Below are 14123 nucleotides of genomic sequence, written 5' to 3' on the forward strand. Positions count from 1 at the left end.
CCAGTGAGGTGACTCTGTGGGTAAAGGCAGTGGCTGCCAAGCCTGATGACCTGAGTTTGCTGTATGGGACCTACAGGGTGGAAGGCGGGGGCTGACTCCTGGAAGCTGGGTTCTGACCTTCTGCCCCCCCCCACAAGCACAAGTCCGCTATGACTTGTGCCCTCCCCGACAGAAAATAAATTAATGCGATTTTTAAAAGCTGAATAAAGCAAACAAGACTACAGTGCAGAATATATTCAGTGTGGTGGCTCACCTCGCAGAGACAGGGAATATTGCCAGAAGTTTGAGGCCAGCTTGTTCTACATAGTAAGTTCTAGGCCAGCCTGGTCTTATCGTAAGACCCCGTCTCAAGAAAACAAAGAGTAGTAGCAACAAAAACAACAGAAAATGTCACCAATAGACTAAATCAAACAGAAGAAAGAATACCGAGGACAATGTTGAGGGAATGGTATATTTTTAACAGCAGTAAAGGAAAAAAAATCACTAACTCAAGCTTGACCACATATTTTATTTGTTTTGGCTTTTTATTTTTATTTTTCAAAACAGGGTTTCTCTGTGTAGCTCTGGATGTTCTTGAACTCACTACGTAGACCAGGCTGGACTTGAACTCATAGAGATCTACCTGTCTCTGCCTCCCAAGTGCTGGGATTAAAGACGTGTGCCACTATGCCCAGCTTCTTCTTCTTTTTTTCTTTGAGAAAGGGGCTCAATGTGTAGATGGGGATGACTTTGAATGTCATGGGAAACCTCCACTGTCAAGGATTTTTGATCACAGTGGTAGAAAAGTAATCAATACACTGTAGATAGACTGATTTTTACGTGTGGGTGGTGGGTGTAAGAGGAGGTGCCTGTGGAGGTCAGAAGACATAGTCAGAATCCCGAAAATGAAGTTGCAGGTGAGCCACCAGATGTGGGTGCTGGGAATCAAACTCAGGGCCTCTGTAGGAGAGTATGCACTCTTGACCACTGAGCCATCTGTCCAGTTCTTGTTATTTCTTTTTCTTTTTTTTTTTTTTTTTTGCTGGATACTTTTAATAAAGTGAGGTTTACATTGTTGATATTAAAGAAGTCATACAAATACAGGAAAAACAAAACCCTCTTAGGCTCAGGTGGGGGAGTCCAAAAAAGCCCATGAGAAACAAAACATCATGCGTAGGGGAGTGGAGTCTGACATGCAGTCAGGTAGCGGGACCTTGAGATCCACTCGGACAGCACAGAGGCCACCCCAGGATGAAGGGGCCCTAAAATTGTACAGAGTCAGATTGTTTTTAACCTTAAAATGTTCGAGCACCATTTTTAATGCAAGCAAGCACGGTGTCCCCAAGGACATGAATGATGGTACACACCCTTTCCAAGCACACACAGGCATGGAACCCGGTAGCCTCCACGGACACACTTGACATGGAACATGAGGTGTTGAGTGTTGTTAGGATGTCATGATCTTCTGTCACACCCAGTGCTGGACTGGGAAACAGAGAGTAATGGCCAGGGACAAACCCTACATAAGGCACTGTCTGAGATAGAACTGGTGGTGTAGTTTCCAGACATCTGACTTTAGCCTTCAGTGGCATTTACACATAAATAGGCATAAATAAAACCATCTGCGCACTGAGGCCCAGGAAGACAGCACTTGCAGAGCAGACCCCGTCAGGGGCTGTGCACGGCTCATCTCAGGCACTCCCTCCCTACAATGTAGACCGACAGAGCCTCTCGCGGGACACCTGGCTGTCTGCATTTACACTGTAGCTTTGGGAGTGTAGAGACTCATTCCCAAAAAAGTATTCTCTATTTAAACCTTAAAAATGACACACACCAATTGTAATTATTTAGGTTATAAATGTTTCTGATGTAGCAGCAGAGGATGTTTGTAGAAAAAATATACTTTTAAGAAAATAGCTGAAAAAAATCTAAAAGTATAAAAAGTTTAAAAAATATATCTTAAGACAAAATATTGCCCACAACATATAAAACTTAATTTTAGAAAGTTCACCTACCTAATTTAAAAGACTAGACACAACTGTGGCCCACCATCCTCCACAGTGATCCCACAAACAGGAAAATGAACCCAGGGCCCAAAGCCTTCAGAGCTCAGTTCCTGACAATGGCTTGCCCTGTCCTCAGGGATGTAGTCAGTCAGAGAGGCGGGGGCCCGCTCTGGGACAAGTGCTTGTCTGTCTCTGGGTCAGGTACAGGTGAGCTCCATGGGGTGTGGCCTTGTCCTTGGCCCCCAGGGCCTCCTCTCAGGTCTCCACCAGAATCTCTACCACATGGTCCAGCTCCGTCAGGTCAGACTTGCAGGTGGAGCTGGGAGGGGGGGCGGCAGCTGTGAAGCCATCGAGGCCGCTGCAGAGACTGGGCTTGGTCCCGCTCATCATTCCCGTCAGCACCGTGTCCAGGTCATAGTAGGAACTGTCCACATCCGAGAAGAGGTCCTCCACGGAATTGGGGTTTTTGTTCTCCAGGGTCTCAAATATGTGGTCCAGTGACTTGTGAAAGCTTCCCCGGTTTTCTTGTGGGCTATCCATCTCCCAGAGGCTGCTCTGAGGGCTCCTTTGCCCCTGTGCTGAGCTGACTATGGGAAGCTCAGAAGCCGAGATTTGCAGGGAACCGTCTTCCAGTTCAGGAGTGGGGTGCTCCCCGTCAGCTGCCCTGGCTGTACGGCACAGGATCTCTGTGGAGACCAGGCGGTCAATTGGTGCCCGTTCTGCATTCTGGGGTGCCATCCCATGCCACACACCATCCCGACTCATCTCCTCCTGGATCTGCCGGACTGTGTTGGCAATAAGGACTGAGCGGCAGAGGTTGGGCTCCACTAGCATGTGGCAGAGCTGGAGCTTGACCAGGGACATGTCCAGGAGCGACTGCCGCTGCAGGCTATAGGAAGGGACAGTGCTAAAACCCTCTACTCCTTCCTCCTGGTCACCGTATTTCCTCTTCAGCCCTCTAGCAAACATCGTGCCCTGCGCCGCAAGGCAGGCCCGCCACCCGGTCGGCGTCCGAGGCCACTCAGCGCCCACAAAGGGTCGCCATGGCGCCGCCGCGCGAGCGCCAATTGGTGGAGCGCGGGGCAGAGCTCCGTTCAAACCAGTTCTTGTTATTTCTATCAAGACTGATTACGTGGGTCTGGAGAGATGGCTCAGCAGTTAAGATCACTTGCTGCTCTGCAGAAAACATGAGTCTGTTCCCAGCATCCATGTGGCACTTCATAGCTGTTAGTAACTCTAGTTCCAGGTGTTCAGACACCCTCTTCTAGCCTTCAAAGACACCAGGCATACATGTGGGGCACAGACATACAAGCAGGCAGAACTCTATGAGTTCAAGACCCAACTGGTCTACACAAGTTCCACACCAGCCAGGCCTGCATAGTGAGACTGTCTCAAAGGTTTTTGTTTTTGTTTCAATTCATTGTGTGTGTGTGTGTGTGTGTGTGTGTGTGTGTGTGTGTCTGTGTGTCTGTGTGTGTGTGTGTGTGTGTGTGTGTGTGTGTGGATTTGTGCTGCTGAGTGCAGTGCATCATGGAGGCCAGAAGAGGGCGCTTGATTCTTGGATCTGGAGTTACAGGTATTTGTGGTTGATGCGGATACTGGGAACCCAATTCAGGTCTTCTGCAAGAGTCATACATGCTCTTTACCACTGAGTCATCTCTCTAGCCCTTGGGGACTCTAACAATTAAAATAATAATAGTGACGTTGTTTGAGAACCTGCATTTTCCTGCTGCCAATTTCCCTATAAGTTACACAGATATTCCATTCATCCAGTATCTGGCAGCCTTGTCCACTAAGCACAAGCTCACAAACCAGACCAACAAAAGGAAGCCTGGAGAAGCTGTGTTTGGGATTCTTCTATGTGTTGGTCCAGATGCATCTGGTAGAGAAACGGGAAAGACATGGTCAAAGTTCATTGTACTCACATGTCCGGAGACAGGAAGAACAGCATGCCACACCACACAGGGCTTCGTGGGAGAGGACGCTGGGTGGTCAGGAAGTCTAGAACATGAGGAAGGGGAAGACTTAGGCCATGCTCTGTAGTGAGGTTTGTTTGGGAAAGGTCAGGCAGGTAGGAGGACAGTCTGGGATTGACCATGAGCGGCTCTAAGATTTAGGGGTGGTCCCCAGTTGCCTGCTGCCTGGCCCCGGGATGGCTAAGGGATGATTAAGGCAGAAGACTATTGTCTCCCGCAGTGTACAGGCCAGATAGGAGAGGGATGCCTGTAGATTGGTTAGCGTGCATATCAAAGGTATGTTCCTTCTATTTCTAAGAACTGGCTATCTCCAAATGAGGCAGTCTCTTCCCACGCCAGGGCCTCTCACGCTGGGTAATCATCAACCGCTGTGTTACAGGTCTGGTTCTCCTACTAGGTTTTGGGGAGGGGTTCACGAGTGTGCCAGGTGTACCTGTGTGTATATGTGGAGCTCAAAGATCACCCTCAGGTGCTGTTCTTCAGGGGCCATCCACCTTTTGATTAAGACAGGGTCTCTTACTGGCCTGAAACTCATCAAGTAGGCTGGGCTGGCCAGGGATTCCCAAGGATCCCTGTGTCTCTGCCTCCTCAGGTTTGGAATTACAAGTGAGTTCCACCACAATTGGATCCTTGTATTTGTAAGACAAGCACTTTGCCAACAGCTATCTCCTTACCCCAGATTTAGTTCTTAAGGATTTAAAAATATTATAAGGAAAACCATGCATATGACTAGAATGCTTCCCATGTCTTCATTGGATGCCATTTGTCCTTAGGTCAAGCCCTGTTCTGAAAGTCTGGCCTTTGTTAGAGTCTATCAGATGGTCAGCAGTCTACAGAATAGCTGCTGGAGGAGGGCCCACAAAAAGCAATGAAATGTGGCAGCAAGGGAGAGAAACAAAAACCAAGAAACACAGACTAAAACCCCACAAAGCAAGGTAGGATGTGTCTATTTCAGAGGTCAAGTGTGGCGGACATCTCTGCAGTTCCCACGTAATTTCAAGCTCTTCCCAGAGTCTCAGATCACATCTTTAGAAGCCAGCCAGGTGAATTACTCAATGGTTACAATGTTATCTCTTTGTGAGCTTTGGGAGGCCATCATCAAGCCCGGAACTGTTTTATCTGTGTGTGTGTGTGTGTGTGTGTGTGTGTGTGTGTGTGTGTGTGTGTGTGTGTGTGTTGTATACGCACATGTGATTGCACATATTTGTGTATGCAGAGGCCAGGGTAGGAATTGTGACGTGTCCACCTCCACCACTCTCCACCTTACACCTTCCTGAACCTGGAGCTCCAATGATCTCTTTCTACTTTCCCCAGCTCTGGGTTACAGGGGCTCATGTCTGCCCTTTCATGCAGTTGGCGGGAATTTTAACTCAGGTCCCCAGGGTTATGTGGTGTTCTATTTTGTTTTTTGTTGCTGTGATAAAACACTGGCAACAACTAGGAGGAGGAAAGGTTTTATTTGATCTTACACTTCCAGGTCACAGTTCATCACTGAGGGAAGTTGGGCAGGAACTCAAGGCAGAAACTAAAGCAATCCATGGAGGAATGCTGCTTACTGGCACGCTCCCCATGGCTTGCTCATCTTGCTTTTTTTATATAAACCATCTGTCCAGGGATGGCACTGCCTGTATTAGGCCAGATCCTTGAAAAACAATCATTAATAATAATAATAAAAATGATAATGATGATGGCAATAATAATAATATGAAGAAGAAGAAGAAGAAGAAGAAGAAGAAGAAGAAGAAGAAGAAGAAGAAGAAGAAGAAGAAGAAGAAGAAGAAGAAGGAGAAGAAGAATGTGCCCCCACAGACTTGCCTATAGGCCAGAATAATTAATGGAGGCATTTTCTCAATCAAGGTTCCCTTTTCCCAGGCAATACTAACTTGTGTCAAATCAACAAAACAAACCAGGGCATGTAGCAAGGGCTCTTACCCACTAAGCCATCTCCCCAACCCCCAGGTTCCCAATCCCTTTTTGTCAAGAACAGGGTCTCATGTAGCCCAGACTGGCTTCAAACTCAGTATGTAGCTGAAGATGACCTTGAACTCCAGACCCTCCTGCTTTCATCTCCCAGGTGGAGGGATCACAGACGGATACTTGGCTTCTCCCTGGCACTTCTCTGAGATACAAAGTTACCCACGTGCTGTCATTGCCTCTCCCTTGTACTCCCTCCCCCCTGTCTTCAGAGCACAGCACAAAAGAAAGAGCTCTCACCAGGCGGGCGGTGGTGGCGCACGCCTTTAATCCCAGCACTCGGGAGGCAGAGGCAGGTGGATCTCTGTGAGTTCAAGGCCGGGCTGGCCCGATAGCCTCCAAAACAATACAGAGAAACCCTGTCTCGTAAAAACAAACAAACAAAAAAAGAGCTCTCCAAAGCTGTCTGGAGACCCTGTTACATAAACCAGTAGCCCTGTTAGCCTGAGGCGGCGGGCACCCTTACAAACAGACTCCTTTACTAAATACACTTTCAAAATGCCATTTTAATTTCAGGTGAAAATTTATGGGATGAACTGAGCATACCCGGAGGCATTCCTGTCTGCTCAACAGCCTTATGATTCTAAGAACACCAGGTTCTTAGAATCCCATGTGCTTTGAAAGGCACCCTGCCTTTGTTCAGTTTTTGTTGTTGTTTAGTTGTTTTTGTTGCTGCTGTTGTTATGGGGGAGAATAAAGCCCTGTTTCCCTCTGCCGCAGCCTCTCGGGTGCTAGGGTGACAGGCAAGAGCCACCACATGGGGTCTTTACAGCTTGACTTCTCTTGTCTGCAGGTAAATTTGAACGAGGGCATGCATTGTCAGCTTCTCTCAGATCCTAAAAATTATGCAACTGGTTCAGGATTCAAGGTGCCCTCTTTTATTTTCTTTTTAATTGAATTTATTTATGGGGGGCAGAGGACAGCTTGCAGGTCATACTCAGACTGAGGCTTGGTGGCAAGCACCTACATCAGCGGCTGAGCCCCAGGTGTCTCTCCTCTTTTGGAGGAGAGGAATAACTTTCCAATTGAAGGTGTAGTCCCTGATTTATGAAACAACACTTAAGTGACTAACAGCTTGTTAAAAATGCAAGTGGCTGGGCATGACTGAGTAATTCTTTAATCTCAGCACTTAGGGGGCAGAGACAGGAGTAGTCTGTGAGTTACAGCCCAGTCTACATCTCCATAGTAAGTTCTACCCCCAATAAAAAAAAATGCAGAGTCCTGGGGCTAGGGAGATGACTCAACCTCTACTCCAATGCTCTTTTATAAATAATTTTTTTGAAGTGTGAAGTCAGAGCAGTAGGGATTTAAGTGTTTAAGAGCATTTGGCTGATAAAGTCTATGGTCCATGCTGCTACCAGAAACCATGTGGAAGTCCATGATCCATGCTGCAGCCAGCTGTTATGGACAGGGAAGCTCCTTTTGAAGTGCCATTGATGACTCATAATTGAGAATGAGAGACAGCTGAGGCTTCTGTGACAACTTCTCCCCTCTACACACACACACACACACACACATTAATAATAATAATAATAATAATAATAATAAGTAAATAAACAGTCCAGACAGGAAGTCATTGAAGAGAGTTCTTTAAAATTGTGATAAAGATGCTGAAGTCTAGCTCTTCACAGTTGATGGCTCCTGACAGAGTGGGAGAGGATCCAATTATCTCTTTAAGGGGCTGGCCACTGGGAGCTTGACCATGTTCCAAGAGTATCTGGGCAACAGAAATTGGACTTGTGTGAGAGTCAAAGTTATGTTTTAAGTTTTAATTACTGTGCTCAAGAGATCCATAAAACAAAAATGCCTCTAACTTGTAAGTCCCTTGTTCAAGGACAGAAACACTGGAGGCTGTTGTTTATGTTTTCACTCCTCTAAACAAGTTTGTTTGACCCAACTGCACCAGATGTGCTTGATCACATGTAGGTGGGAGGTACGTAGGCAGGAAATACATCAGGATGTGTGCTTGCCCCTGACTGGATCTGATAAGAAATACGAGAGACTTATGCGTTCATCTTTAAAAGCCTCTGCAAAATGTGATTGGCTGACATTTTCTGAGAACCCAAGAACAGACCTATCCAGAGTCTATCATCCTGGCCAGTATTTAATTAGAGCTGTGTCTTAGTTAGGGTTTCTAACTAACTGTGAAGAGACACCATGAACACAGCAACTCTTACAAAGGAAAACACTTAACTGGGGCTGGCTCATGGTTTCAGAGGTTTAGTCCAGTATCATCATAGTGAGAAGCATGGAAAGCATGCAGGCAAACATGGTGCTGGAGAAGGGGCTGACTGAGAATTCTACATCTTGATCTACAGGCAACAGGAAGTGAGTGAACTGTGTCCCACACTGGGTGTAGCTTGAGCATATGATACCTCAAATCCCACCTCCATGGTGACACACTTCCTCCAACAAGGTCACACCTCCTACTAGTGCCATTCCCTATAGGCCGAGCATTCAAACACATTAGTCTGTGGGGGGGCTATACCTATTCAAACCACCACTGCTTGCTTAAAATTTGTCTCAAAATTATGGTAGTAGTCTCATTCTTGCCCAGTGGGAATAACACTTGATGTATTTCTTTTTCTTTTTGAGGGAGGGCACAAGAGTGGGAGGGTGGGCCTGGGAGGAATGGAAAGCAAGTGCGATCGGGGTGCATTGTATGAAATTCCCAAATATTCAAAAAAATGGGGAAAGCTGAGCACTGGTGGCACACACCTTTAGTCCAGGCTGATCTCTGTGAGTTCGAAGCCAGCCTGGTCTACAGAGCGAGTTCCAGGACAGGCTCCAAAGCAAAACAGAGAAACCCTGTCTCAAAAAACCAAAAAGAAAAAAGAAAAGAAAGAGAAAAATATGGGGGAAAGTGCATTTGTCTCCTCTCACGGAGAAACCAGGTTCAGTTGCCAGCACCCACATCAGAGGATTCACCAACCATCTACAACTTCAGTTCTAGGGAATCTGAGCCCCTCTGGCCTCCCTGGGTACCAGGCACACATACATACATGCAAGATACATAAATATAACTTTAAAATAGATCAATCTTAGCCGGGCGTTGGTGGCGCATGCCTTTAATCCCAGCACTTGGGAGGCAGAGGCAGGCGGGTCTCTGTGAGTTCGAGGCCAGCCTGGTCTACAGAGCGAGTTCCAGGACAGCCTCCAAAAGAATACAGAGAAACCCTGTCTCAAAAAACCAAAAAAAATAATGATAATAAAATAAAATAGATCAATTTTAAAAACAAATAAATCTCTAAAAACCTATTCTTTAAAAATAAAATGAAATAAAGCAAAGCCACAGGCTCAGTGGAGTTGGCTATACACAGTTTACCAAGATCAAATCCGGAGCCTGCGGACTGTCATTTGCTCGTTCCACTTCTGAAATTACATACCCTTACTTGCCTTTGGTAGACCTTAATCTTAATTTCTGGCCTTCAAACGTGAAGAGAGTATTATTACCTAACCAAAACTAGAGGATCCTCAAGTTTAAGAACAGAGAGGGCAGGCATCCTGCAGGGAATCAAAAGCCCCGCTTGTGACTTCTGAAGTCCTTCCTAAGATCGCAGAGGCTGGCCCAGTGAAGTTGAGTGCAATATTTAAGGAAGCACACACTCTCAAGGCCAGATCCTGCCCCTGCATGATCCTTAAAATTTGTGTCTGCAACTACTAATTTGTTTTCCGGCAGTGGCTGGAAGATGCCTGCTGTCTGCCTACTGGCTTAGCAGCCACTGGTCCTGGAAGCATCAGACTCACCCTGGACATTTCTAGTTGGAGCAGTCAGGTTGAAAGAACCACCAAGTGTGTGCGACAGCTTCGAGTCAGTTCAGCGTCTTAGCTCTGCTGTTGAGGCTAGTTGGAACTGCCTTCACCTGGCTTTAATTTCCCCAGCAAACTTCTCCACCTAGCAACAGGCAGCCTCTCCCAAGGGTAGGGCTGGATCAGTAAGGAGTGGTCAGGACACTTACCTGCTAGCCTCAGGGTGCAGGTGGGAAGGCCTAGCAGGACTCTCTGGCCACTCCAAGCCAGTCAGAACACCGGGGAAGGGTGAGCCCCTGGGCTAGCGGTCCCTTGTAGCTTCTCAACCCTCCCCAGGAGACTGATCTCCAGCTGGGATTAAAAACCTCTGCCTGGGGAGGGCTGGACATGTTAGGGAATTTCCAGGTTCCCCGGGGCCAGCTCACCTTCAGGATCACCTGGATTTTACTTTTTTTTCTCTTCCTGAATAGTTTCCATCTAGGTTATAAGAGATTTCTTAGAAGGAGGCTTACCCAATCTAGGACTCAGATCTCCCTGCTACTTTTCCACAAAACAGAAAAAAAAAAAAAAGCCGGAACCTGCCGGTTGCAGTCCTGCAGGGTTGTGGTTGTGGCTTGGGGAATGGGCAGTGCCTTTAAGTGAAGAGGAAACCCCCCTCCTTGGGAGGAGGCAGCCATAGATGAGGTGACGGGAGCCAGTGGTCCTAAGAGCCCAGCAGTTCGGAGGCCTGCAGAGCAGATGTGACCAGAGGCTTGCACAGTGTTGAGCACCGGACACCACAGCCACTCTTTCCGGCTCTGCGGTTTCCCAGACATCCCCAGACCAAGGTTATGCCTCCCCCAGTCCCTTTACCCCATGCAAAATAAACAAAAGGAAAAACCAATTTCCAGGAATAACAGTTAGGGAAAGGGAGTGAAGGGAGAAAAGGGAGGGAAATGGGCATGAGAGGCAAGGAGGGGCCCTTATCTCTCTCCTACAGGTCGGGTCCTGCCTGCTTACAGGGCTGAGTCATCATCCTGCTCCACCCAGAACCTTACAGTGCCCACAGGAATGGTTTTCTGAAGCCTGAGTTCTCTAAGGGATAGGCAGGGTTGATCCCACTGGCAGGAAGCTGGGAATCTGGGCTCTGGCCCCTTGCAGACGGCTTGCTGAGCATCTAGATTCTAGAGAGATGTGGTTTCCTGAAGCACCAGAGTAGAAGGGGTCACCTGGGCTGGAGAGAGGACTGTGGCAAGTGACATTCGCTGTGTCCACACCGATGACAAGGGCAAAGTCTGTGAATTGCTCATAGCACTTTATGCTTGGTGCTTCTGACATGATGTTAAGTGTGTTAATGAATGAATGAAATAGTGAATGAAAGAACATGAACACTCATTGACTTACAGTGGGAGTCTATCTCCATAAACCCATTATAAAAAGAGATTTGTTTAACACTGGGATGTCACAGCTGGGCAGGATGTACCATCCCTTCCCTTCATGATGCCCGGGTGACTGAGTGATGTGGCTCACTGTGTTGTCCGTATTGACAGTGTGTCATAGAGGGGATGATGCGTAGCACTTGAGAGACAGGCAGGAAGAGCTTGAGTTTAAGACAACCTGGGCTACATAGCATGTCTGAGATGTTTGAACTACACAGTGAGATCTTGTCTCAAAAAAAGGTTGGGGGGGGATTACAACATTAGTCTGGGAAAAGACAACATTTAAAATTAAAAAAAACTAAAATAAATTTCTATATTGAACTGCTTTTGAACCATTATAGATTTGAAAAGGAAAATCCTGGTAAGTTGTAGGCTGGGAAGCATCCCTTCTGTAGCAAGACAATGGATAAACTTGAGCAGAGTCATGAATTAGGCAAAATTTCTTTTGTCTTTGCCTGCCTGTTTATTTTTTTATTTTTTCCTTCTTTGTTTGTTTGTTTTTGCTCCTGGAGACAGGGTTTCTCTGTGTAGCTCTGACTGTCCTGGAACTCACTCTGTAGACCAGGCTAGGCTGATCTTGAACTCAGAGATCTATCTGCATGCTTGTCTTCTGGGTGCTGGGACTAAAGGCACTTGCCACCACTGCCCAGATTATTTTTCCTTTCCTATTATGTCAGTAAGTGGCATCCATCGTGTTTACACTGCAGACTGACAAGGGTGAAGCCTATGAATTCCTCATAGCACTTGGTGCTTTGTGCTCCTGAGATATTCAATCCACATCTCCTGCTGTTAGTGAGCGAAGGAAATGCTGGTGAGAGAGACCATGAATACTCCCTGATTTACAATGGGCTGCTATCATTGTTGTTGTTGCTATTATCATAGTGCTGGGGACCAAACCCAGGGCCTGAGCTACACACCCTGCTCAAGCTTATGAGTACGTTGGGGTGCACCATAGGATCTAGGCTGCTGTATGCCCCCCCTTTCCGTATGCTTGGTCCATCTGTCTGGGACTTCCCTGGCCCAGGTTTCTTCCAATTCTCAGTCACTTCTAGGGGAAGTTCCCCCAAGGAAGCTGGGGTTCATCCTGACAGATGGCACAGCCTACGCCTCTGGTCCATGAGAAAAACGGCAGTTTCCCAAAACTACTGTGTTTGATGCTTGATATGGATGCCGTGATACTGGTGTGGACACGGAGCTGCTAGTGCGGAGATCACGTGTCTGGAAAACAGCTTGGTAATGAGTATGGAGGACCTAGCACATGTCTGTAATCCCAGCACCCAGGAGGCTGAAGCAGGAGACTCTGCAATGCAAGACCAGCCTGGGTTAGATAATGAGACCCTATCCCCCCACACAAACACATTAGAAAAAAAAAAGAAGACAGCTAAACCAACCAATATGGAAATGATGAAATATTATGATACCGGCATAATGAAATTTTATGTAACTATGGAAATCATCGTTTTAAATCTTTGTAGTGAGATTTGTTAAAATGCATGTTGACTATTGGAAGTTAAAAAAAAGCCAGGGTTCAAAGTTCTTAAATGGCACAGCCTTGCTGGAGGAAGGACACTGGCTCACTTGCTGCTCCCCTTTCTGCATTGTGCTTGCAGATGAGGACCAGATCTTCCCACTTCCTTATTCCTCTGCGGCACAAATTAACTCTTATTCCTTTGGAACATAAATACACTTTCTGCTATACATGGCCTTGGTCTTAGTATTTTATCACAGCAATAGAAAAGTAACTGACACAGAGGGCTTTATTGTTTAGCCCAGGCTGGCCTGTAGCTCACTATGTAGATAAGGCTAGCCAACTCACCAAATTCCTGCTTCCACCTCCAGAGTGCTAGAATTATAGGTATACCTCACCACACTGCCCTATAGGAACAGTCTTTTTTATTTTTTGGATTTATTTATTTATGTGTTTCAGTGTTTTGCCTGCGTGTACATATGTGTACCATTTGCATGCCTAGTGTCCATCGAAATCAGAGGAGGGAATTGAATCCTGTGGAACTGGAGTTATAGATAGTTATGAGCTAACTGTGTAGGTTCTGGGAACCGAACCTGAGTCATACACAATAGCAACAAGTGCCCTTAACAGCTGAGCTGTCTATCTCCTCAGTCCCCAGGAACAGTAGTTTGAGGTCCTTTCTAGTTCTGTAGCCAGTATTTCTGATGCTGACCACTAGTCAGGGAGGTGCCCCTGTGTTTGCTAAGAGGTAGTAGCTTGCAACATACTGCTCAGTTAGTTTGGGTTCTAGCCCTGGTTTGACATTACAAGGATAAAGATCTTTGACAAAATATTTTGTTTCTCAGGGGTGTGTGTGTGTTAGATGATTTATAGAGGTAGGTGGTCATTCTGACAAACTCATTAAGGCAACAAATTCATTGTGAATAAGGCTGTACTGTGTGTAAACAGAAGATTCTTATCCAAAGCCATAGGAATGACTCTATTGGCAGAATTCACATCAGGCAGAGTCATCACACAAACACGGACCTAACAGTTTTGTCTCTACACACTAACACATGGGAGGCGTTACCTGCCCTTCAAAACAGCAAGGTGTTTGCTTGGAAGATGAAGACACGTCCCTTTCTGGAGGTTCTTTCCTCGTCCGGCCTCCTCCCCAAGTTCAAGCTGTCTTCATTGTCTGCTTCTATCTCCCTCCAGTCTCCTCTCTGTGGTTCAGCTGGGCCTATGTCATCCTGGTTCCCTGGTAGGTTGGTGGCGCAGTCACCACAGATTGGGGAAGACAGAGAAGGTGACTCATGCTGAAGGCCCAGTGAATCAGACAGGGTGGGCCAGGGCAGGGGCTTCCCTCCTTGGAACTGCAGAAGCCTTCCTTAGATGTACTGGGGAGAAAGGACCAACCTTGCCCATTTCAGAGAATTCACGGGTGTCTAGACTTGTGAGCTATCCTTGAGCTCGGAGGAAACAGAGGCAGGGAAGTGTGTACACAAAGAAAAGGCAGTGTCTGAGCCTCCAGGGAGGAGCTGGCAGAGGCCGAGCGAGGATCAGACTTTCC

The 14123-nt window shown here is 46.8% G+C and overlaps 1 protein-coding gene and 1 long non-coding RNA gene across 2 annotated transcripts; both read right to left on the reverse strand.

The window, feature by feature from the left end:
* Nucleotides 1-1553: 1553 nt before the first annotated feature.
* LOC121139316 (cell division cycle-associated protein 4-like) lies at nucleotides 1554-3049 on the reverse strand. The gene has a single exon (XM_040742844.1). It carries the CDS (start codon nucleotides 2952-2954, stop codon nucleotides 2241-2243), a length of 714 nt encoding a protein of 237 aa, XP_040598778.1. The 5' UTR covers nucleotides 2955-3049; the 3' UTR covers nucleotides 1554-2240.
* Nucleotides 3050-7508: 4459 nt separating this feature from the next.
* On the reverse strand, nucleotides 7509-9860 carry LOC121139317. The gene is made up of 2 exons (XR_005876248.1): nucleotides 9683-9860; nucleotides 7509-7652 (listed from the first exon to the last, which is right to left on the reverse strand). It is a non-coding gene; the product is annotated as an uncharacterized LOC121139317 (long non-coding RNA).
* Nucleotides 9861-14123: the final 4263 nt, after the last annotated feature.

The sequence above is a fragment of the Mesocricetus auratus genome, unplaced genomic scaffold, assembly GCF_017639785.1.
Source record: "Mesocricetus auratus isolate SY011 unplaced genomic scaffold, BCM_Maur_2.0 Super-Scaffold_15014, whole genome shotgun sequence".
NCBI lineage: Eukaryota > Metazoa > Chordata > Mammalia > Rodentia > Cricetidae > Mesocricetus > Mesocricetus auratus.